General features: G+C 37.0%; 2 protein-coding genes across 2 annotated transcripts; one reads left to right on the top strand and one right to left on the bottom strand.

The window, feature by feature from the left end:
• Positions 1-1,876: 1,876 nt before the first annotated feature.
• On the top strand, positions 1,877-5,664 carry LOC114521132 (neuronal acetylcholine receptor subunit alpha-5-like). The gene is made up of 4 exons (XM_028541544.1): positions 1,877-1,990; positions 3,319-3,473; positions 3,756-3,910; positions 4,476-5,664. The coding sequence occupies exons 1-4, from the start codon at positions 1,903-1,905 to the stop codon at positions 5,380-5,382; spliced, it is 1,305 nt and encodes a 434-aa protein (XP_028397345.1). The 5' UTR covers positions 1,877-1,902; the 3' UTR covers positions 5,383-5,664.
• A 1,700-nt stretch (positions 5,665-7,364) lies between these two features.
• Positions 7,365-16,322, bottom strand: LOC114521125 (glutamine-dependent NAD(+) synthetase-like). The gene is made up of 11 exons (XM_028541537.1): positions 16,095-16,322; positions 14,883-15,136; positions 13,489-13,752; positions 12,710-12,890; positions 11,875-12,102; positions 11,331-11,448; positions 11,002-11,138; positions 10,226-10,457; positions 9,781-9,982; positions 9,136-9,374; positions 7,365-8,805 (listed from the first exon to the last, which is right to left on the bottom strand). Exons 1-11 carry the CDS (start codon positions 16,252-16,254, stop codon positions 8,358-8,360), a joined length of 2,463 nt encoding a protein of 820 aa, XP_028397338.1. The 5' UTR covers positions 16,255-16,322; the 3' UTR covers positions 7,365-8,357.
• Positions 16,323-16,351: the final 29 nt, after the last annotated feature.

Here is a 16,351-nt window from a genome sequence, read left to right as displayed (position 1 = left end):
TAAATCCAAAAAAAAATTCGTACTGAGGCAGCTTGAATTGTTAAAAAAAACTGCGGAAAAGTTTTTCAACAGTTAGTCACAATTGTTAGTCACTATGTCAGAGGCTTGCTTGCTTGCTTTCTTAAATGCTTGCCTTGGACCATTACGTCACACTCAACACTATGTCACACAACCATGTACGTCACACTCGGCAGTTTTCGCCATTTATCGCCAACCTTTCCGGTGCAATCAAATATGCAATTCAAATGCAAATTATTTTAGTATCAACATAGCTTTTCTATATGTACGTTGTTTTGCATACATTTTTGAGCTGTTTGAACTTTGCACGTCTTACTCAAATATAGTAATCAATATTTAAACGACACATATGGTCTTCTAGTGTGAAAACAGCTACAGTATTTAGACGACATCTGCAGACCGCCGACAGCAGGCGATTTGTTTGTCTATAGACGATTTGTTCGTCTTCTGATGTGAAAACGGCTAATCGCTCACATTTTATGAAATTTGGAGTTAATCAATACGGCGGATGCGTTGCAAAACCAAATGCAATTTCTATACTTTAATAGTAACATGTAATATTTGTAGATGTGAATGCTGTCTGCTGAAACTTTAGCATATAGCTCACATGCACAATCAGTTTCTCTAAACATAAGTAGAGGCAGGAACGCAAAATAAAAGGCTGCGTCATTCTACTTAAAATTATGCTTCGGCCGAGGAGGTCTGAACATGATCCCAATTATTTTATACATCGTCACGCATCGTCATTCATCAGCATTAACTTTATTGCCATCATTGAATATGATCAATGGATGTGGTAATTATTGGCATGGTGAATAAAATAGCCTGCTCATTTAGGAAAGAATGACCCCCTTCATTAATCATCAGCAATGGACGGTGATAATAATATGCCGATCCTCACTAATCCATTGTATTCTTCTCCGACTGACAAAGGATTTTATACATGCAACAATGACCTCCGGTAATGACATGTCCCATTCTTTTGACTACAGTAGTGTCAACCACGCGCTTTAGTATAAAAAGTCACACCCAGTTTGGGACTTCGAACCCCAAATGCAAGACAAACGGGTATGAGTCGTCATTCAAAAGCAAAGTATGATATTCTGGCGGAGAAAGAGAAAACTCTAATGCCAGTGCAGATCTCAAACTATCTGATCGGTCCAGGCTGGAAAAGTACAGAAGATGAATACAAAACAACAACTATTAGCACTAGCTATTCTGCCAGCTAAATCTATGATACCACTCAGATGACAAAGACTGCAGAGCGGTAGTCACATCTACGCGCTGCGTACCTATTTTTTTCTTTGGCAATTTAAAGTCGAATCCTACCTAAAATTGTTTTCCATTCAGGGGATGGAATTGCAACTAAGTAAAGTTTTTCGAGTAAAGATGTAGATTTGTCGAATGATGTTCTTATGGTAAAAAGTGTTTAGATTTAATCAAAGTATTTTATAGAAAGTTGAAGTTGCATCACGCGAACTTTGCAGCTCACCCAAAAATCGGTTGCCACTGACATTGTATGTTGATTTAATTACCTAATTTTAACTTGGCATGAGATCGATTTGAACACAATTACAAACGCGAATACGCGATCTGCAATATTGTCGCTTCCAGCTGTCAGTGGCGTCGTCAGCAACGATAAGTGGGGTGGACATATTCATATATTCATGTTCACAGACCGTAAAAACAAATAATTTGAAAAGAAATGAATAATTTAAAACACGAATATATGAATACCACCCCACTTATCATGCTGGCTACGCCACTGCCAGCTGTATACAGTGGCTAATAATAAGCTAAGCCTAAGTTAAGATCATATATATACCTTCCATTTATTATAATTAATATTTTATTAAAAGATTTCAGTGGAAAGAAAGCAAAGCGATGGCATATTGCAGTTTTCTTCAAATGTTATTGGTGTGTTTTTTCTACTTGGCATACTTTTGCCAGCGTTTCAGACTGGCTTCAGCAGGTGAGCCGGATAAATTATATAACTATATACATGCATATGTTTCCTTTGACGCTGGCTGTAAGTGTTGGAAGCCGTTTTGCGCTACATCGAAATTAGTATTACAACGGATTAGTATTAATTGATTGCATGGATGTTACAAAATGCGAAGCTCTGATGAAGATTCGTATTTCATTTGTTGCTGTGGAATAAGAAATAACAGATGAATAATAGGTTGCTTGAACCATTTGTAAAAATCACTATCCGGTGGATCGGCGCTATCCAGCTTTCGTACAACCGGCCCCTGATGTATAAGGGCTTTTATAATATAATCCGTAAATAATTCACTCGTTATCCCGTCTATATATAGAAGAAATCGCACCGAAAATCGCAAATAGAATAATAAGATTGCAAGTGTAAACGAGCATTTTGAATGCTTTCAGTTTCGGTTTCAATTTCAATGCACAGCGGGGCATTGAAATACATGCAGGTCGGCGTATTTGGCATTTCCTTGGACGACAGCTCGTTTGAGATGAATCGTTTTTGTGTACGGCTGTCACTTTAATATGTATTCGAAATCAAAGATCAGAAATGAAATCGAATAACAAGAGTCGAAAAACAGAAATTTCCCAAGAGAAATAGTCACACTTAGTAGATAAAGATCTGGCAATGCAAAGTCGCGCATGCGCAAACCCTTGACTGTGGTGCTGTTCCAAATACGAATCGAACATAATGAAATGAATAGCCTTCTAAAGTGCTTACGTCACACAGTTTTCTATCTATACAATTTTGTCCCACTTGTTTCCCAGATTGCATTGCGATTCATTGTTCGAGACCGACATGACGTAAGCACCTCAAAGGTCTATTAATGAAACAATATTAATCAGGGGTGGATCCAGCACTAGTGCATGACATTTGCATGAAACAAGAAAACTGCTGAAAATAACCTGTTTGTTTTGTAATGCAAATTTGTGCACTAGTGCTGGATCCACCCTGATATTAATCATATACAGGGTGTCCCAAAAAAAAAGCAACCACTTAAATATGCAGTACATTAATACAGCTCTAAAGCACAATAGATAAGCACCTCTGGGAATTGAAAATGGCTCTTAATCCTTCATTTACAATGCTAAAAGTCATTTTAGCTGAACTATGGTGCAAACCCGAACAATATTAATATTTTTGCATATTTAAGTGGTTGCGTTTTTTTTGGGACACACTGTAGTCATGGTTTTCCACACGAGTATAACCTTGAATCAATATTTTTTGAGAACTGTTCTTCTCTTGATATTACATTAAACATGATAAACTCTGTGGTGTATTTAATCGTCAGGAACAATTACTCTTACTAGGAACAATTGCCGGGGATCATATTGCCGAAAGACATCGTCTATTAGAATTCCTCACAAATAATTCAGATATCAAGAAGGAAATTCTCCCAGCTCCTGTTATCAATAAACCGGTTAATGTTGAAGTGAGAATCAAATTGCGACAAATTGCTGATGTGGTAAGCTGATAAACTTTTGAGTCTGTACATGATGGCATTTAATAGAAAGTAGTGCAACGATAAAGAAAACTAGAAATACGCATAATAGATTTTTCTGGTAGGGGTAATCTATATAAAAAATCTAAGGGAATATTTTTAGAGTATTAAGGAAGATTCAAATTAGAAAAATCACTATCTTCATTAAGTTTACTGTTAGGGGCTTTTTATTTATTCGTAAACATTTTTTAAGCAAAGGGCCAGGGCCTGTATTGTAAGGATTCTGTCTTTCCCTTTCGTTATTAGAACGAGAAGAATCAAGCAGTTCGTATTGTAGTGTGGCTCAGGTTGCAGTGGAATAATCCATTGTTGAGATGGGATCCTGAGCAGTACGGAGGGATCAAGAGTGTTAATGTTAATAATAAATATTTCTGGCTGCCTGATGTTGCAATATTCAACGAGTAAGTTTTGTATATCTTTACTTCGAGACTTATATCTTTACATAGTGTAACACCGCCTTAACTTATGCTGCTATAATCTCCCAATAATATTTATCAAAATATGCCGGAACATTATTATTCTGAATGTCAATGACAATGTATAGTACGTCATTGGTTTGTATAATGAACACGGCGCTTAGAACACATACACAATATATACAGTCCTCATTGAGACCTTTTTTTTCCATAAATGATATAGCAACCAGAATTGCAAAAAAGACCGAATAATCTGTAAATTAAAGTTAAATATAACATTCGTCTAGCGTTCAAAATTAAAACATGAAAACGTTGTCAGTTTGTTTTTAAATTCCTGCATGATTTATTCTTTAAATTGTCGTAACTTCTTCTTGTTATGACAAGAATAAAAAAAATGAAATTTTTATGATACCTATATAGCCCTCGACCTAGCCGTTCAAAAAAAAAGAAAAGCAGTGTGCTAGTTCACATACCGACTTTTCATTACCTTGAAGACAATCCGAACAAATTCTTCTTTATATTGGTAAGTCCATGATCTCTATTATTTCAGGGCAAGTCAAGAAGATGAAATTGAAATTCTCCACAAACGTTTAGTGACGAAATTGGTTATCTCCAAAGATGGTAATTGTACTTGGAGTGCTCCAGTAACATTGAACAGTCAGTGCCGAATAGATGTCGCTCGCTTTCCCTTTGACGAGCAAACATGTCAGGTTTCAATAGGTTCTTGGACGTATTCCGGATATAAAATCAACGTGTCACACTCCGACGAGAATGTAGCCATGATTGATTATATCAGAAACGGAGAGTGGGATGTTAAAAGCGCGATTTTGAGTCAGAATTTCAGATACTATCTTCCTGATAACATACCCTACCCCGACATCACATTGACCTTGAAAATTAAACGACGTCCACTGTACTACACATTGCAACTAATACTTCCGTTGGCGGTCATCTCAATGCTGACGTTTTTCAGTTTTATTCTGCCTTTAAAGAGCGAAGGGCAAATATCAATTTTGATCACTCTCGTTGTTGCAATTTCTGTTTTTTCAATAATAATATCGTCTGTGTTACCAGAGACTTCAGACAGCGCCTCTGTTCTTCAAACATATTGTATTGGGATTTTTCTATCGGTTACCATGGTTTCATTTCCAGCAGTTATGACGACGAGGCTAGTAAATTACTCCTACCCAATGCCAAATTGGTTTCGTAAATGTATGAGAATTCCAAAGAAGCAAAAAGAGAAGGAGGTGGGAGCTGATAACCATATTAATGAAATAGATGCGAATGAATCGCAGCGGAACTCCGTCCGCAAAAATCATGAGAGCGTCAACGAGACTGAAGAATATAAAAAACAGTGGAAAACTGCTGCAAAAGTTATTCACAGAATTGGTCTGCTGTGTTTCCTCCTATGCTTCGCGGGTTTTAATATTTTCTTGCTGGTAGAATACAAAAGATAAAAACACAAGTTCCAATTTCGAGCAGTAGTGTGAACTTGATAAAAAATTACTTAGTATATCCTGTACGATATAATGAAAACGCATGGCAAATAATGTTGTATTCAACCAGGCTAGTTACGCACGATAGTTTATTTTAAGGTCTTCGTGATGTTTTTGCAAGCACTTTTATTCTACTTGCTAAGTTATATATATTAATGTAATAACAACATTTTAAATGTTTTCGCTAATACCAAAAGTCCAAAGGCATGATTTAATCTTAACCAACTATTTGTATAATTGTACGCGGGGTTTGTGTAAGAGAATTTATTTATAATATTGGTTTGTGTTAGAGCGTTGTATAGAAATTTCACTTTAAAGTCTGAACGGAAAATGTCCTACTATACCTAAAACCTCTTTAATCGAATAGACCTTTTTCATAATGACATCAAACGCGGAAAGTCTGATGTTACACGAAGTTTGATTGGCTCGACAGTTTTGTGGAGCCAATTAAATTTCGTGTAACATCAGTCTTCCCGCGTTTAACGTCATTATAAGAAAGGTCTATTCCTGTCTCCATTTTCAACTTTCAAGTATCCCTTGTGATGACTGCATGAAGACAAAAAACAGTCAAAGATTTTTAAGGTTTGCTGAAGTACCAAACAAGAATACGGTAGAGCTGAATTTTTCAGCTAAAAAGAGAGACAAAAGGCCGTTGTCTCTCTCAAACTGATAAATTGCTTTGCAAGCGTAGAATTGGAGCACAATAAAATTGGAAGCATCCTTAAGTGCATGGCATCTTTTCTGAACCCTAATAAAAGACTAGCGAACCACACCATGAGGACACAGTGCAAATGCTGAACGGCAACGTCTGTGCTATATGAAATTACCAGCCATTTACAAAAATAGCTCCTCAGGTGACGACTACGAGATAGATGAAAACCAAATCACGAAAGGATCTGTCCCACACCACAACTTACATGAGCGGTTATAAAGCTGAACACAACAATAATCAAGGCCAGTACTAGCCTACGCGTAGACTCAACTTAAGTTATAAGTAGAGTCTACGCATCAGCGTTAAAAAGCTTGTTCAATCACGTGGATTTCCCCACAAATATGGGGAACGCTTGTGATTGGTCAGTTGATAAATATTCAGGATACTGACCAATCACAAGCGTTCCCCACATTTGTGGGGATGCCACGTGATTGAACAAGCTTTTTAACGCTGATGCGTAGACTCTACTTATAACTTAAGTTGAGTCTACGCGTAGGCTAGGCCAGTACTAGCTGGTTCTGTGATGACCAAGAGAGGCTGCATGAAAGTCACCAGAACCAGGGCTGTAGCAAAGCGGGAGTGTATATTTATGCATGTATAGTGTATACATACCGTAGGAACAATCTTGTCGAAAAATCTGTTGGGCATTTTTGACTTTACATTTTTTCGTAAACGCACGAGACTTCTAAGGGCTACATATTTATCACCACAAATATAGTTATTATATACTGTCATATACAAATATTCTTCAAATTTATGACTAAGGAGAGGAAATATCCACTTATCAAATTGTCTGTCTGTGTTGTGAACGTCTGTTGAACATCCCTCATGCTCGCAATTGAATCGATGACATAATAGTATTACGCTTCAACAAGTTGCTGCAACTTAAAAAAACCATGTTTCTGGGTGCAGTGGTTCAGTCCTGTTTTCACCGACTCTAAACAATCTGTCCATTTTTAGCTGTAAACTAAATAGGCTAATGAAATACCAAAAATAAACCCTTTTCATACCATATTGTACCCCTTCTTTCTCTAAACCGGCATCCCTGGCTCTATGCCTACTAAACACCAAGTTACTGCAAGCATTTCATTACATCGTACAGTTGGGCAGCGGAGTAAGTAAATTAATAACTTAGTTACCCCCTTAAAACGTTAGTACTTATAACTTAATTCACATGTTTGTCGCCGTTGTTTTAGTTTCGGAATACCAGCTAACTTCTCTCTACTAGAAGAAGAATTTATTCACCCATTATAAATCATTAAAATTATTTACATTGTTAATATTAATAATAGATGTGGGTATTATCCGCCCAAAATAACCATAAGGGCTAACTGGATTGGGCAAATAACGTCCATAGACAGCATAGTGAAGATTTCCGATATTTAATCAGTCGGCAAAAATTTCAAAACAAGACAAACGTGTCAGAAAAAAGAAAAAAAAAACAAACCAAAAAACCAACACACATCAAAAGACAAAAGCAAGAAACACAATTTAAAAAACACAATTCAATCACATTTTAGATAAAACAATATGAAGAATTGACCTAATACGACTCAATAAAGCGAAGTTTTAAACAGATTTTTAACTGAGACGCTGACAACTTTTTCTCACTTTCAGGCAGAGAGTTCCATATTTTAGGTCCTTGATATCTTATATTAAAAATTCCGAAATTAGTTCTGGTTTTTGGTAAAGAATATGTTTGCTTAGATGCTAATCTAGTGTTGTAGCTATGTACTTTGTTTACTGGAATAAATAGGTCATTGAAGACGAAAGGTAATTTATGATGATAGTAGCGATGCATAAATATAGTAATAAATATAAAGATAGTCATGTACTCTTCTCATCTCGTACAATAATAGTAGCTAACCATCTTGTGAGGTATAAAAAAATTGTGTATCAACGATGTGCTAGTAACTACCACTATTTCCGTTAGTAATGATATATATAAAAGTATTACTTGACTGTGATTGGTTGATTTCAGTGCAGTTAATCCTAAACAACAGTGCAAAATCTGTAATCACAGTGCAATTTTCTGTGATCACTGTGAACCAATCAAATTATATATATATATATTATTAATAAGTAATAGCATGGTTTCTCGTGAAATTTGGATACAAATATTTAGAGGTCTTTGAAAAACTCACTCGTGTATGTCATATGCGCCCTGGTCATATCCATATTGCACTCGATTGTCTAACCATGTTATCATCTATACTAATTACCACTATTTTTTGCTACAAAATTGCGTGCCCGATGGTGCAAGGCTTACTGCTCTTATTTTCGAAGAAGTAAATTCTCTTTCCATCAACTTGCGCTTCGTACCGAATTGGACGAGCGGATTTATGCTCACGCTGACGCCATTCTCGGGCAGAGGCGTCTGCCCCGCATCGTGCTTTTCGTTATTCACATTGACCGGTTCTTCGCAGGAATAATAACACGAACCATTTCCCTCGGTTTTTATCTCTAAATTTGTCTCAAGAACCCCTTCGATGCCATTGGTTCCAGTAGAGTTTTGGTCAACCCCTGTATTCTCGTTTCCAGACATACGCTCTGATCCCTCAAAGTGATGCACCGGCAATCGCTGCTGTTCGTCGACTCGTCGGACCTGCTCGTCGATAAATCGGAACTGCCAATTCCATTTGACATTGTACAAGAAAGGTCGAAGGTCGAACCTAAATGCAAAGAAGCATACTTTAAATAAAGTTTAAAAAAAAAATAATAAATCCAGCTGGAGCAAAAGATCGTAGGTGATACCTTAAGTCACCCAAATATAGTTTAAGACATTAAACAACTTCAATTGGACAAGTATCTATCCCCCTCTATACCAATTTGTATCCCAATTTTATCCCATTTACCACCTTTATCAATCAATTTTCCTATGCCAACCCAACCTTAAAAAGCACCCATTACGGAAAGTGTGTGGCAATTATATATACCACCCACGCTACCCTAAACTTTATTACATTCTAACCAACCTTATCCCACCTATATCCTTCACTCACCTGTTGTCATCGGGAGAATAGGACTCAGCATGGTATGACGGAGTAAGCACTGTCATTTTGTGCCTGTTAATAGCATAGCACCTGAAGAAATGCTTTACCTTGTGGGCAATGAGCGAGGGTGGGTGGGTATCTCGCCAAAGGTCGCATAATTTGCAGAACATACGAAACGGTCCGCAGGCTTCGACCTTGCGAAGACGTCCAAATATTGAGAGCTCGTCGTAAGTCATACCCATATCCTCCTAAATAGTGATAAAAATGCATGTTCATTGGGTAGAGATGACAGATTTAGTGTGCCGTCCAAAAGTACATCTATTTAATACTGACTACACGGTCAAGCAACGGTGAAGAACATATGAGCCGAAAAACTGAGAAACGAGCAAAATTTAGGTGCCTGATTTTTTATCTGTCCGCGCCTCAACTTTGCTTAAGGTTCAATAATCAATCGCCTGCATGCTATTGGTTCAAGGTCTAAACACCGTCTCCAAAGCACGGGGAAAGATGTCCCTGATCCCTTCACGACGGTCATACTAATATACTAATAAAGGTCATACTAATATACTAATAAAGGTCATACTGATGTACTAATAAAGATTTCAGGCTGCATGAAAATTGTACTAAAACTGGATGAAAACGTCTTATAGTCACCTCATCTGTTTGTTGTGTGACGCCGTTTCTTAAAGGTTCCAACTCTGCCGTTGGTTCTGCACCCATGATGGTGATGAGGGAACTAAAGTTAAATTTCTCAACACAATAAAATACGAATGACTTGAGGTCCCTCTTACTGATACCACCGATTGGATTTATATCCGCACTGGAGCAATCGTATTTTGTCATATACCCACGAAGACTGAAAAATAAAATAAAATAAAATAAATATTTCACTTGTAGGTAGACGGTTGATACCATGCATGCAGATTCATAAAAATGGGCAAAGTTACTCAAATAATTGCTTCAAAGCGGCTGACTGTGTTTGAAGGCACATATTAAGTTAAAAAGTCTACGATTTAAAGTTCACACATTTTGCGTAAGGTTATATTAAGGACGAGTTCCTGCGTTTTCAATTAATTCCTTCGACCTTCAGCGTTTCTACCTTTCGTCGGTATTTGCGGAACCAAGTACCAGAAGTCCAGCATTTTTTCCACGCACCCACATGATTAGATGAGCAAACAGGTAAGCCAAGACCATTCTGATTCGAGCTTGGATATTTTGTAGTGCGAGGTTCTCTCTGTCTGTGCCGCCGTTTGCTTTAAACTGAGGAAGCTTGCCTGTGATTGTTGTAAACACGGCAAGAAACGCACTCACTATTGTGTCAATCTTGATGTCTGAATAAAAAACCCCCCAATTAAAAAATTCAAAAATCAATGGGTTCCAACCGGGGGAATTTTCATATCAAAATTTTTGCTTGATTTTCTTTTCATGATTGTCAAACGAATCCGTTGCAGTCGAATTGCTTTTGTTGCTGGGTTTTTTTTGTCGTTTTGGCTGATGCTAATGTTGTGCCGGTTTGTGACTTAATATTGTTGTTGCTACTGTAATGCTGGGATGGGTAATTGTAGATGTTATGGTTCATTTGCTGTTTTTCCTGCTGTCGATACTGCTCGTTTTACTTTCTGTATTGTTGCGATTTTTGTGGTTGTTTTTGTCACTGTCATTATTACTTTTGCCGCTGGTATTACTGTTATTGTTATACTTTTTGTCAATAAAGTTATTGCTGTTGTTCGGTCAATAAGGTTAAATTACTGTTGATGTCACTGCTGCATGTCACTGCATAGGTATTGTATTAGTTGCCGTTGTTGTATATCTATAATGGTTTCAAGACATTTGCCATAGCTGTTATGGTCCTTTCTCCCGTCGTTTAAATCTTACCCATGTGATAGCTACCCACATCGTGTGCCAAATTTTTCGCACGTGAACGAGTCTCCTCAGATGAATTTTCACTTCCCATATAACACGTGACAAAGATACGATTGGCGAGTTCCTTGGGGTCCACTGGGATGTATTCTCTGCAATGAAATATATTGATTACTTTTAGTTCATTTTTACTGTACCCAAATCGCTGAATGACCTACAGCGTCTGATATAGAATGTGCTTTTTTAACAAATTACTGTCGGGGTTTCGCTAGTGTAGGCCTGCTTATTATTTCAAGGTTGTCAACGTGCATTATCGCAGAAAATAGTTCCAATAATTAGTTTACCTATCCCCTACTATCCTCCTGACATCCTCCAAGACCTGCTTATCTCCGCTTTTGACCGCTCTACAGACGAGATGAGACATGGAAGCGACGAGACATGCCACAGATGAACTGTCTATGCCTGCAGGAGTGGATTTAACATGGAATTGTTCAGTTACGGCGTTTTCATATAATATTTTAATAAACGGTCAGTGGTCAAAATCTCTCAATTTCATTTAAAGTTGTTTATCATTTTATTTTAGGAAAATTTAGGAAATATTTTGAAAGGCCATTCACATTATAAGTGCTTGCTTTTTAGCGTATAAATCTATGAAAACTGATACAGAATATACTGCGTTGCATGTATGCATACTATAAAATATATAAAATATTTAACGCCGGTCTCTCATATCATGGTCTGTTTATACGATGGCACCTTAAATCTGTCAACTACGGTCCTAGCATTAAGTAGCAAGTATTGTATTTACCAAAACATCGCCATGTTCCACTTGCATTTCCTTATTTTGTCGTTAGTAATATTTACTTATTACCTAATATCAAATCTTACCTCCACTCAGAGGTAGAAAGAATCCTGACATCCCGCTTCGTCTAAGATAGTCCCACAACCAGCATGCAGGACCAAGGCTGATCTCCTCCTCCGGCGTCATATCGTCCAAAGCCACAGGCTTATTTGCCGGTAGAAGCGGGTTGTCACTACAAAAGTACTGATCTAAAAATATTCTGGGGTATTTGTTGTCGGACTTTGATCCCAGTTGCTGTAGGCAATTAGCACCACCTGTGATTGAATTAAGGGAGACAAAGTAAAGTATTGAGGCTACATAATAATTGTTTAAGTTTTCTTTATGTCGAACCTCCGGGGTAACAACCGTCTAAAATTATTTTTTACGGTAGGGTACAGCTCATAATGTGAATAAACACTTTGCTTACATTTTAAATAATTATACAGTACTTCTTGTAACAATATCAAAAACAGTAAGAATGTTAAACACTACCATTTTGGTTCGTTCTAGTTCTAAATGAATATAAACAGGTGTTTACGTTCAGAAAAAAATTCACCAATTTTAAATTAAGTATAAGCCATGTAGGCCACTGTAAAATATGAATAGCAAAATAATAGCACTTGGTAGCTATTGGTCTATTCGAAAGGTATTCGTAAATGGCGAACTTGCTGAAAGATTTTTTTAATTGATTAATTGATTAGGTATTGATTAATTGATTGACTAATTTTAATGGTAAAATTCACTATTTTAAAATTGTCAGTGTGAACAAATATCACCAATCATTTTTATCATTCTAATAAAGCTGTTCAATAAGAGAAATTTGGTTTATAGAGTGCAATTCTACATTTTAGAACGGTTTTTAGTCAAAGATAAAGCATTCACCTCTGTATGTTGTGACATCATTTAGATCAACAGTAGCAGTAACCACCTCTACATCTTGCAGCGAGAAGTTCTTGCCTTGTGCCACAATTTCTCCGTTTACAGCAATCAGTGAACATCCATCGAAGTACACACGGCCACCATCACATCCTCTCACGTTTGCATACATATACACACCACCTGACTGAGGAAATGTAAAAAACACAAATGAAAAACATACGACAGTAAATACAGGGTATTAATTTGCTTTAAAGATCGATGAGCAACGTTTTTAGCTTCGGTTATTGTCATAAACGTTGGATTTGCTCAGTCTATTTATGTGCGAGCATTGATTCTACTATTTTACTATGAGAAGGTTGTGTAAATTAAAAACTTTCATTAACTACAAGGGCAGGTTGTTCAAAAAACCGGTTAGCTTAACCCTTACATTAATTTTTTTACTCGTTTGGTTACAGTTGAATATCTTTTTTCAGGAATATTCTCTGGACCGATAGAAGTAATATTATCTAAAGTTTTAAAACGAACAGTGGTTCAGAATCACATAAACTACAACACTCGATTAACATTTAACCATGCAGGGTTAGCGCTAACCTAGCTTTGAACAACCGGCCCAAAAAGCTCATAATTCTGGGCTATATCGTTAAAATAAAGTAGCCCAACCTTTTATATACAACGAAATCGAAATATATTGCAGAATTCGTCTTGAAATAAAACTTTCTAAAGTTTAACATGAACTGTCAAACTGAAATAGCGAAGTGTCTAAATATGATAGAAATGCAAACCTTTTTTGTTGCATTTTTTATCAGGTCAATTTTCCTTTGAAGCTTTCGAAGTTCATGATAACTACCACTTGAATTCGTGAATATTTCAACACCATCCAGGCCCATGTGTATGCTGGGAGCGTTGGAGGTGAACATCTCCTCGCACATCTCTGTTCCAAATGTCGTGTCGCTTGTCGAGATCACTGCATCGCCAAATGGAACTGTCGTTTGTCCTGTAATGTCCGTGATTACCTTGGGCAACATGAATTCTTCTGTTTGTCTGGTCTGATGAGGAGGAAAAAAAAGATTTCTCAGCTTGTATTAGTGCCTAGCTCTCTAAGAGTTCAAAGGGGGAACTTTTCCCGAGGCCCACGATCAAGAGGTGTGAAAACAAAACGATGGAGCCCCGATACCATATTTTACAATGCAGAATCATCAAAAAATGTACTGAATAGCAATTTACAAAACAATGCACAACTCGATCAATTGTTAAGAATGTGGTAACTGTTTAAGATCCTAAAATCGACGTATTAAATGTATATAACAGGCTGGTGTATGTATGGGGAGAGTAATCAGAAGCGTACAATCGATTAGTTAGAAGGGCCAGGGGAGTCTGGCGTCATCAACGTTTGGCGCCGCGAACTGGAAAATTTTGAATTTGCAGCCTCTAGATTACCAGGAAAGAAAAATATCTAAAAAACTACAGTAAATATAGCACGCTTCTAATATATACCTACGGAATATTCTCCTTCTTTCGAAATAAAATTACTTACGTTATTCGTATACAAATAAATACGTATAAATCCCGTATTCCCGTTATTCGTTGTACCTATATACCTTAAACATAAAACTTAATTCGGGCAACTCGCTTGATGAAGATGTACTTATCTCAAGTTATCTGCAAGCTGTGTATTTATATACTGATATAATTATATTACATTGCTCTCGCCAGTCGCCACTGAGTTATGGAGTGCATGCATGCAGCGGCATGCACCGCAGAAATGAGTGTTTATGAAGTTTCAACCCGTAAATCAAATCACAGTGGTTAATCACAATTGTGCATTTCTGTAAAGCATTACAGATACACATCTGACAGCTGTGAAATGGTCATTTTGATCCGGCTTATAATATTCACAAGGTTATTAATTCGGACAATTCGTTTTTGACGTGTGCAAGCTTCAAATCTTCAGTGCAAGATTGTTGAGAATTGAGCATCTATAAATCTTTTTGCTCACCAAATTTGAAGTCTAAGAATTAAGAATTTTGTGCTGTCAGGGCGAACGCATATAAATTGTATGGTGCTTTAGTTGTAGGTCAGTGCCAGTAGTTGCTAATGAATCGTAGCTAGAACCCGCGCGGTAATGAACCTATGTTCAGTTTCCAACATAAACCAGGTTTAAAATTCATGCAATTACCTTTTGCCACTGCGAAAACCACCTCAGTTCCCTGTAATTCCCATCATTTGCCATGACCATTTTGGGTCTGATCAGCAAAATCTTTCGATTATAGAAGATGACCCTGCAATTGTACCGAACACTTTTGTGTTGTATTGGCATTCCTATGTCGCAAACAATATCCTGGGCAACCGGTGATTTTAAAATGCATGCCAAAACTTGAAAGGAGTGAAGAAATGTGTCATCTTCAAGAAAATGGTCTTCACATCCATAGCCTGAAATGAAACATTGTACCTAGATAATTAAACTCTGACTAAGTGGTGCCAGAGAAAAATAGATTTTTCATTATGTGATTTCACAATTGGTCTGGACGAAAATGAACTGCAATTTTAAAGGGGTCCCGGACTGATGGGGATGGCTTGCTGCCCAAACTGTCCTTTGCTACCCTCCGTGGCATACACAGCTATACATCACTTGTTTGGATATTAGGAAAAAGAGTCATTAAAAAACATAATTTAAACATCAATACTAGAGGTCTGGAGGCTGTAACCACCTATAGCTATTATGCAAGCAGAACATGCAGCTATCAGCAGAGCCCAATCTATATTACTGCATGTTGACTTGACCAATTAGAAAGGTACTGTACTTGCATTGAGTATCAATTTTCGATATTAATTATTTATTTTTATTATTAAGTAATTGTGTGAAGATGTTGGAAATCTAAAGAGCTGACAGCTGTGGTTTCCAAGAACCTGGGCGTGCAAAGAAAGAAGAACCCTTCTGTTTTCCAGGAATCCATAATGCACATTAAGTAGTCTGCGCAATTCGCAAAAACTGACCATGTTGAGAGGTTACGTTATAAAAACATCTATATATATATATATATATATCTATATGGCCAAACGTGACCAGTGTGCATGCAATAGTACATGCAATTGGCAGTAATACATTGATATTACAATCAATGCTGACATTTTGTATTGCACTTTAAAATTTGAAATTATCACCGTGTTTTAGCAATGCAACAAAACTGTACAAACGAACTGCTTAATTACTATATGACTGTATTGAATTTGATATTTGCGACTTCATTGTAGTCGGTAATAAAAGAAGTGGATGACTCCAATAACTGTTAAACCACTTAAAGTTGTTTATCGTCTGCTATCCTAGGTTGTGCCTGGTATACGCTCTGTAAAAGACTAAAAGTGAAAGCAAACAAATCAATCCTCCTACCTGAAACTTCCAACTCAGGTCCAAGTCTGTAGCAAGCACCTTTTGTCTTTGCTTCGCTAATGCTTTGCAGAATTCGTTTTAAATTCCCTTCAAAGTCCAAAGCCCACTGGTTCAACGAACAAACAGCTAAAGTAATCTTTCGACAGGCCATACTGCTCATACGTAGCGAGATGTTTGCCTTTATAACTTTCTCTTTCGATTCAAGCTTGTTTTTATTTTTAAATTTAGTTACATTTTTCACTTTTAGTTTTACTGAA

The sequence above is a fragment of the Dendronephthya gigantea genome, unplaced genomic scaffold (genome assembly GCF_004324835.1).
Source record: "Dendronephthya gigantea isolate DGI-Jeju-01 unplaced genomic scaffold, DenGig_1.0 000019F, whole genome shotgun sequence".
Lineage (NCBI taxonomy): Eukaryota > Metazoa > Cnidaria > Anthozoa > Malacalcyonacea > Nephtheidae > Dendronephthya > Dendronephthya gigantea.
Note: the sequence above shows the minus strand (reverse complement) of the source record. Positions and strands in the feature narration are given on the sequence as shown.

Bases quoted from the DNA above. Each gene is read 5' to 3' on its own strand.
- LOC114521125 (XM_028541537.1), bottom strand. From the start codon at position 16,254: ATGAGCAGTATGGCCTGTCGAAAGATTACTTTAGCTGTTTGTTCGTTG. The intron at 13,753-14,882 runs GTAATTGCATGA...CCTCCTCATCAG, and splicing joins GGTTTTCGCAGTGGCAAAAG to ACCAGACAAACAGAAGAATT. The intron at 11,449-11,874 runs GTAAGATTTGAT...CCACTCCTGCAG, and splicing joins CTTTCTACCTCTGAGTGGAG to GCATAGACAGTTCATCTGTG.
- LOC114521132 (XM_028541544.1), top strand. From the start codon at position 1,903: ATGGCATATTGCAGTTTTCTTCAAATGTTATTGGTGTGTTTTTTCTAC. The intron at 3,474-3,755 runs GTAAGCTGATAA...TTTCGTTATTAG, and splicing joins TGCGACAAATTGCTGATGTG to AACGAGAAGAATCAAGCAGT. The intron at 3,911-4,475 runs GTAAGTTTTGTA...CTATTATTTCAG, and splicing joins GATGTTGCAATATTCAACGA to GGCAAGTCAAGAAGATGAAA.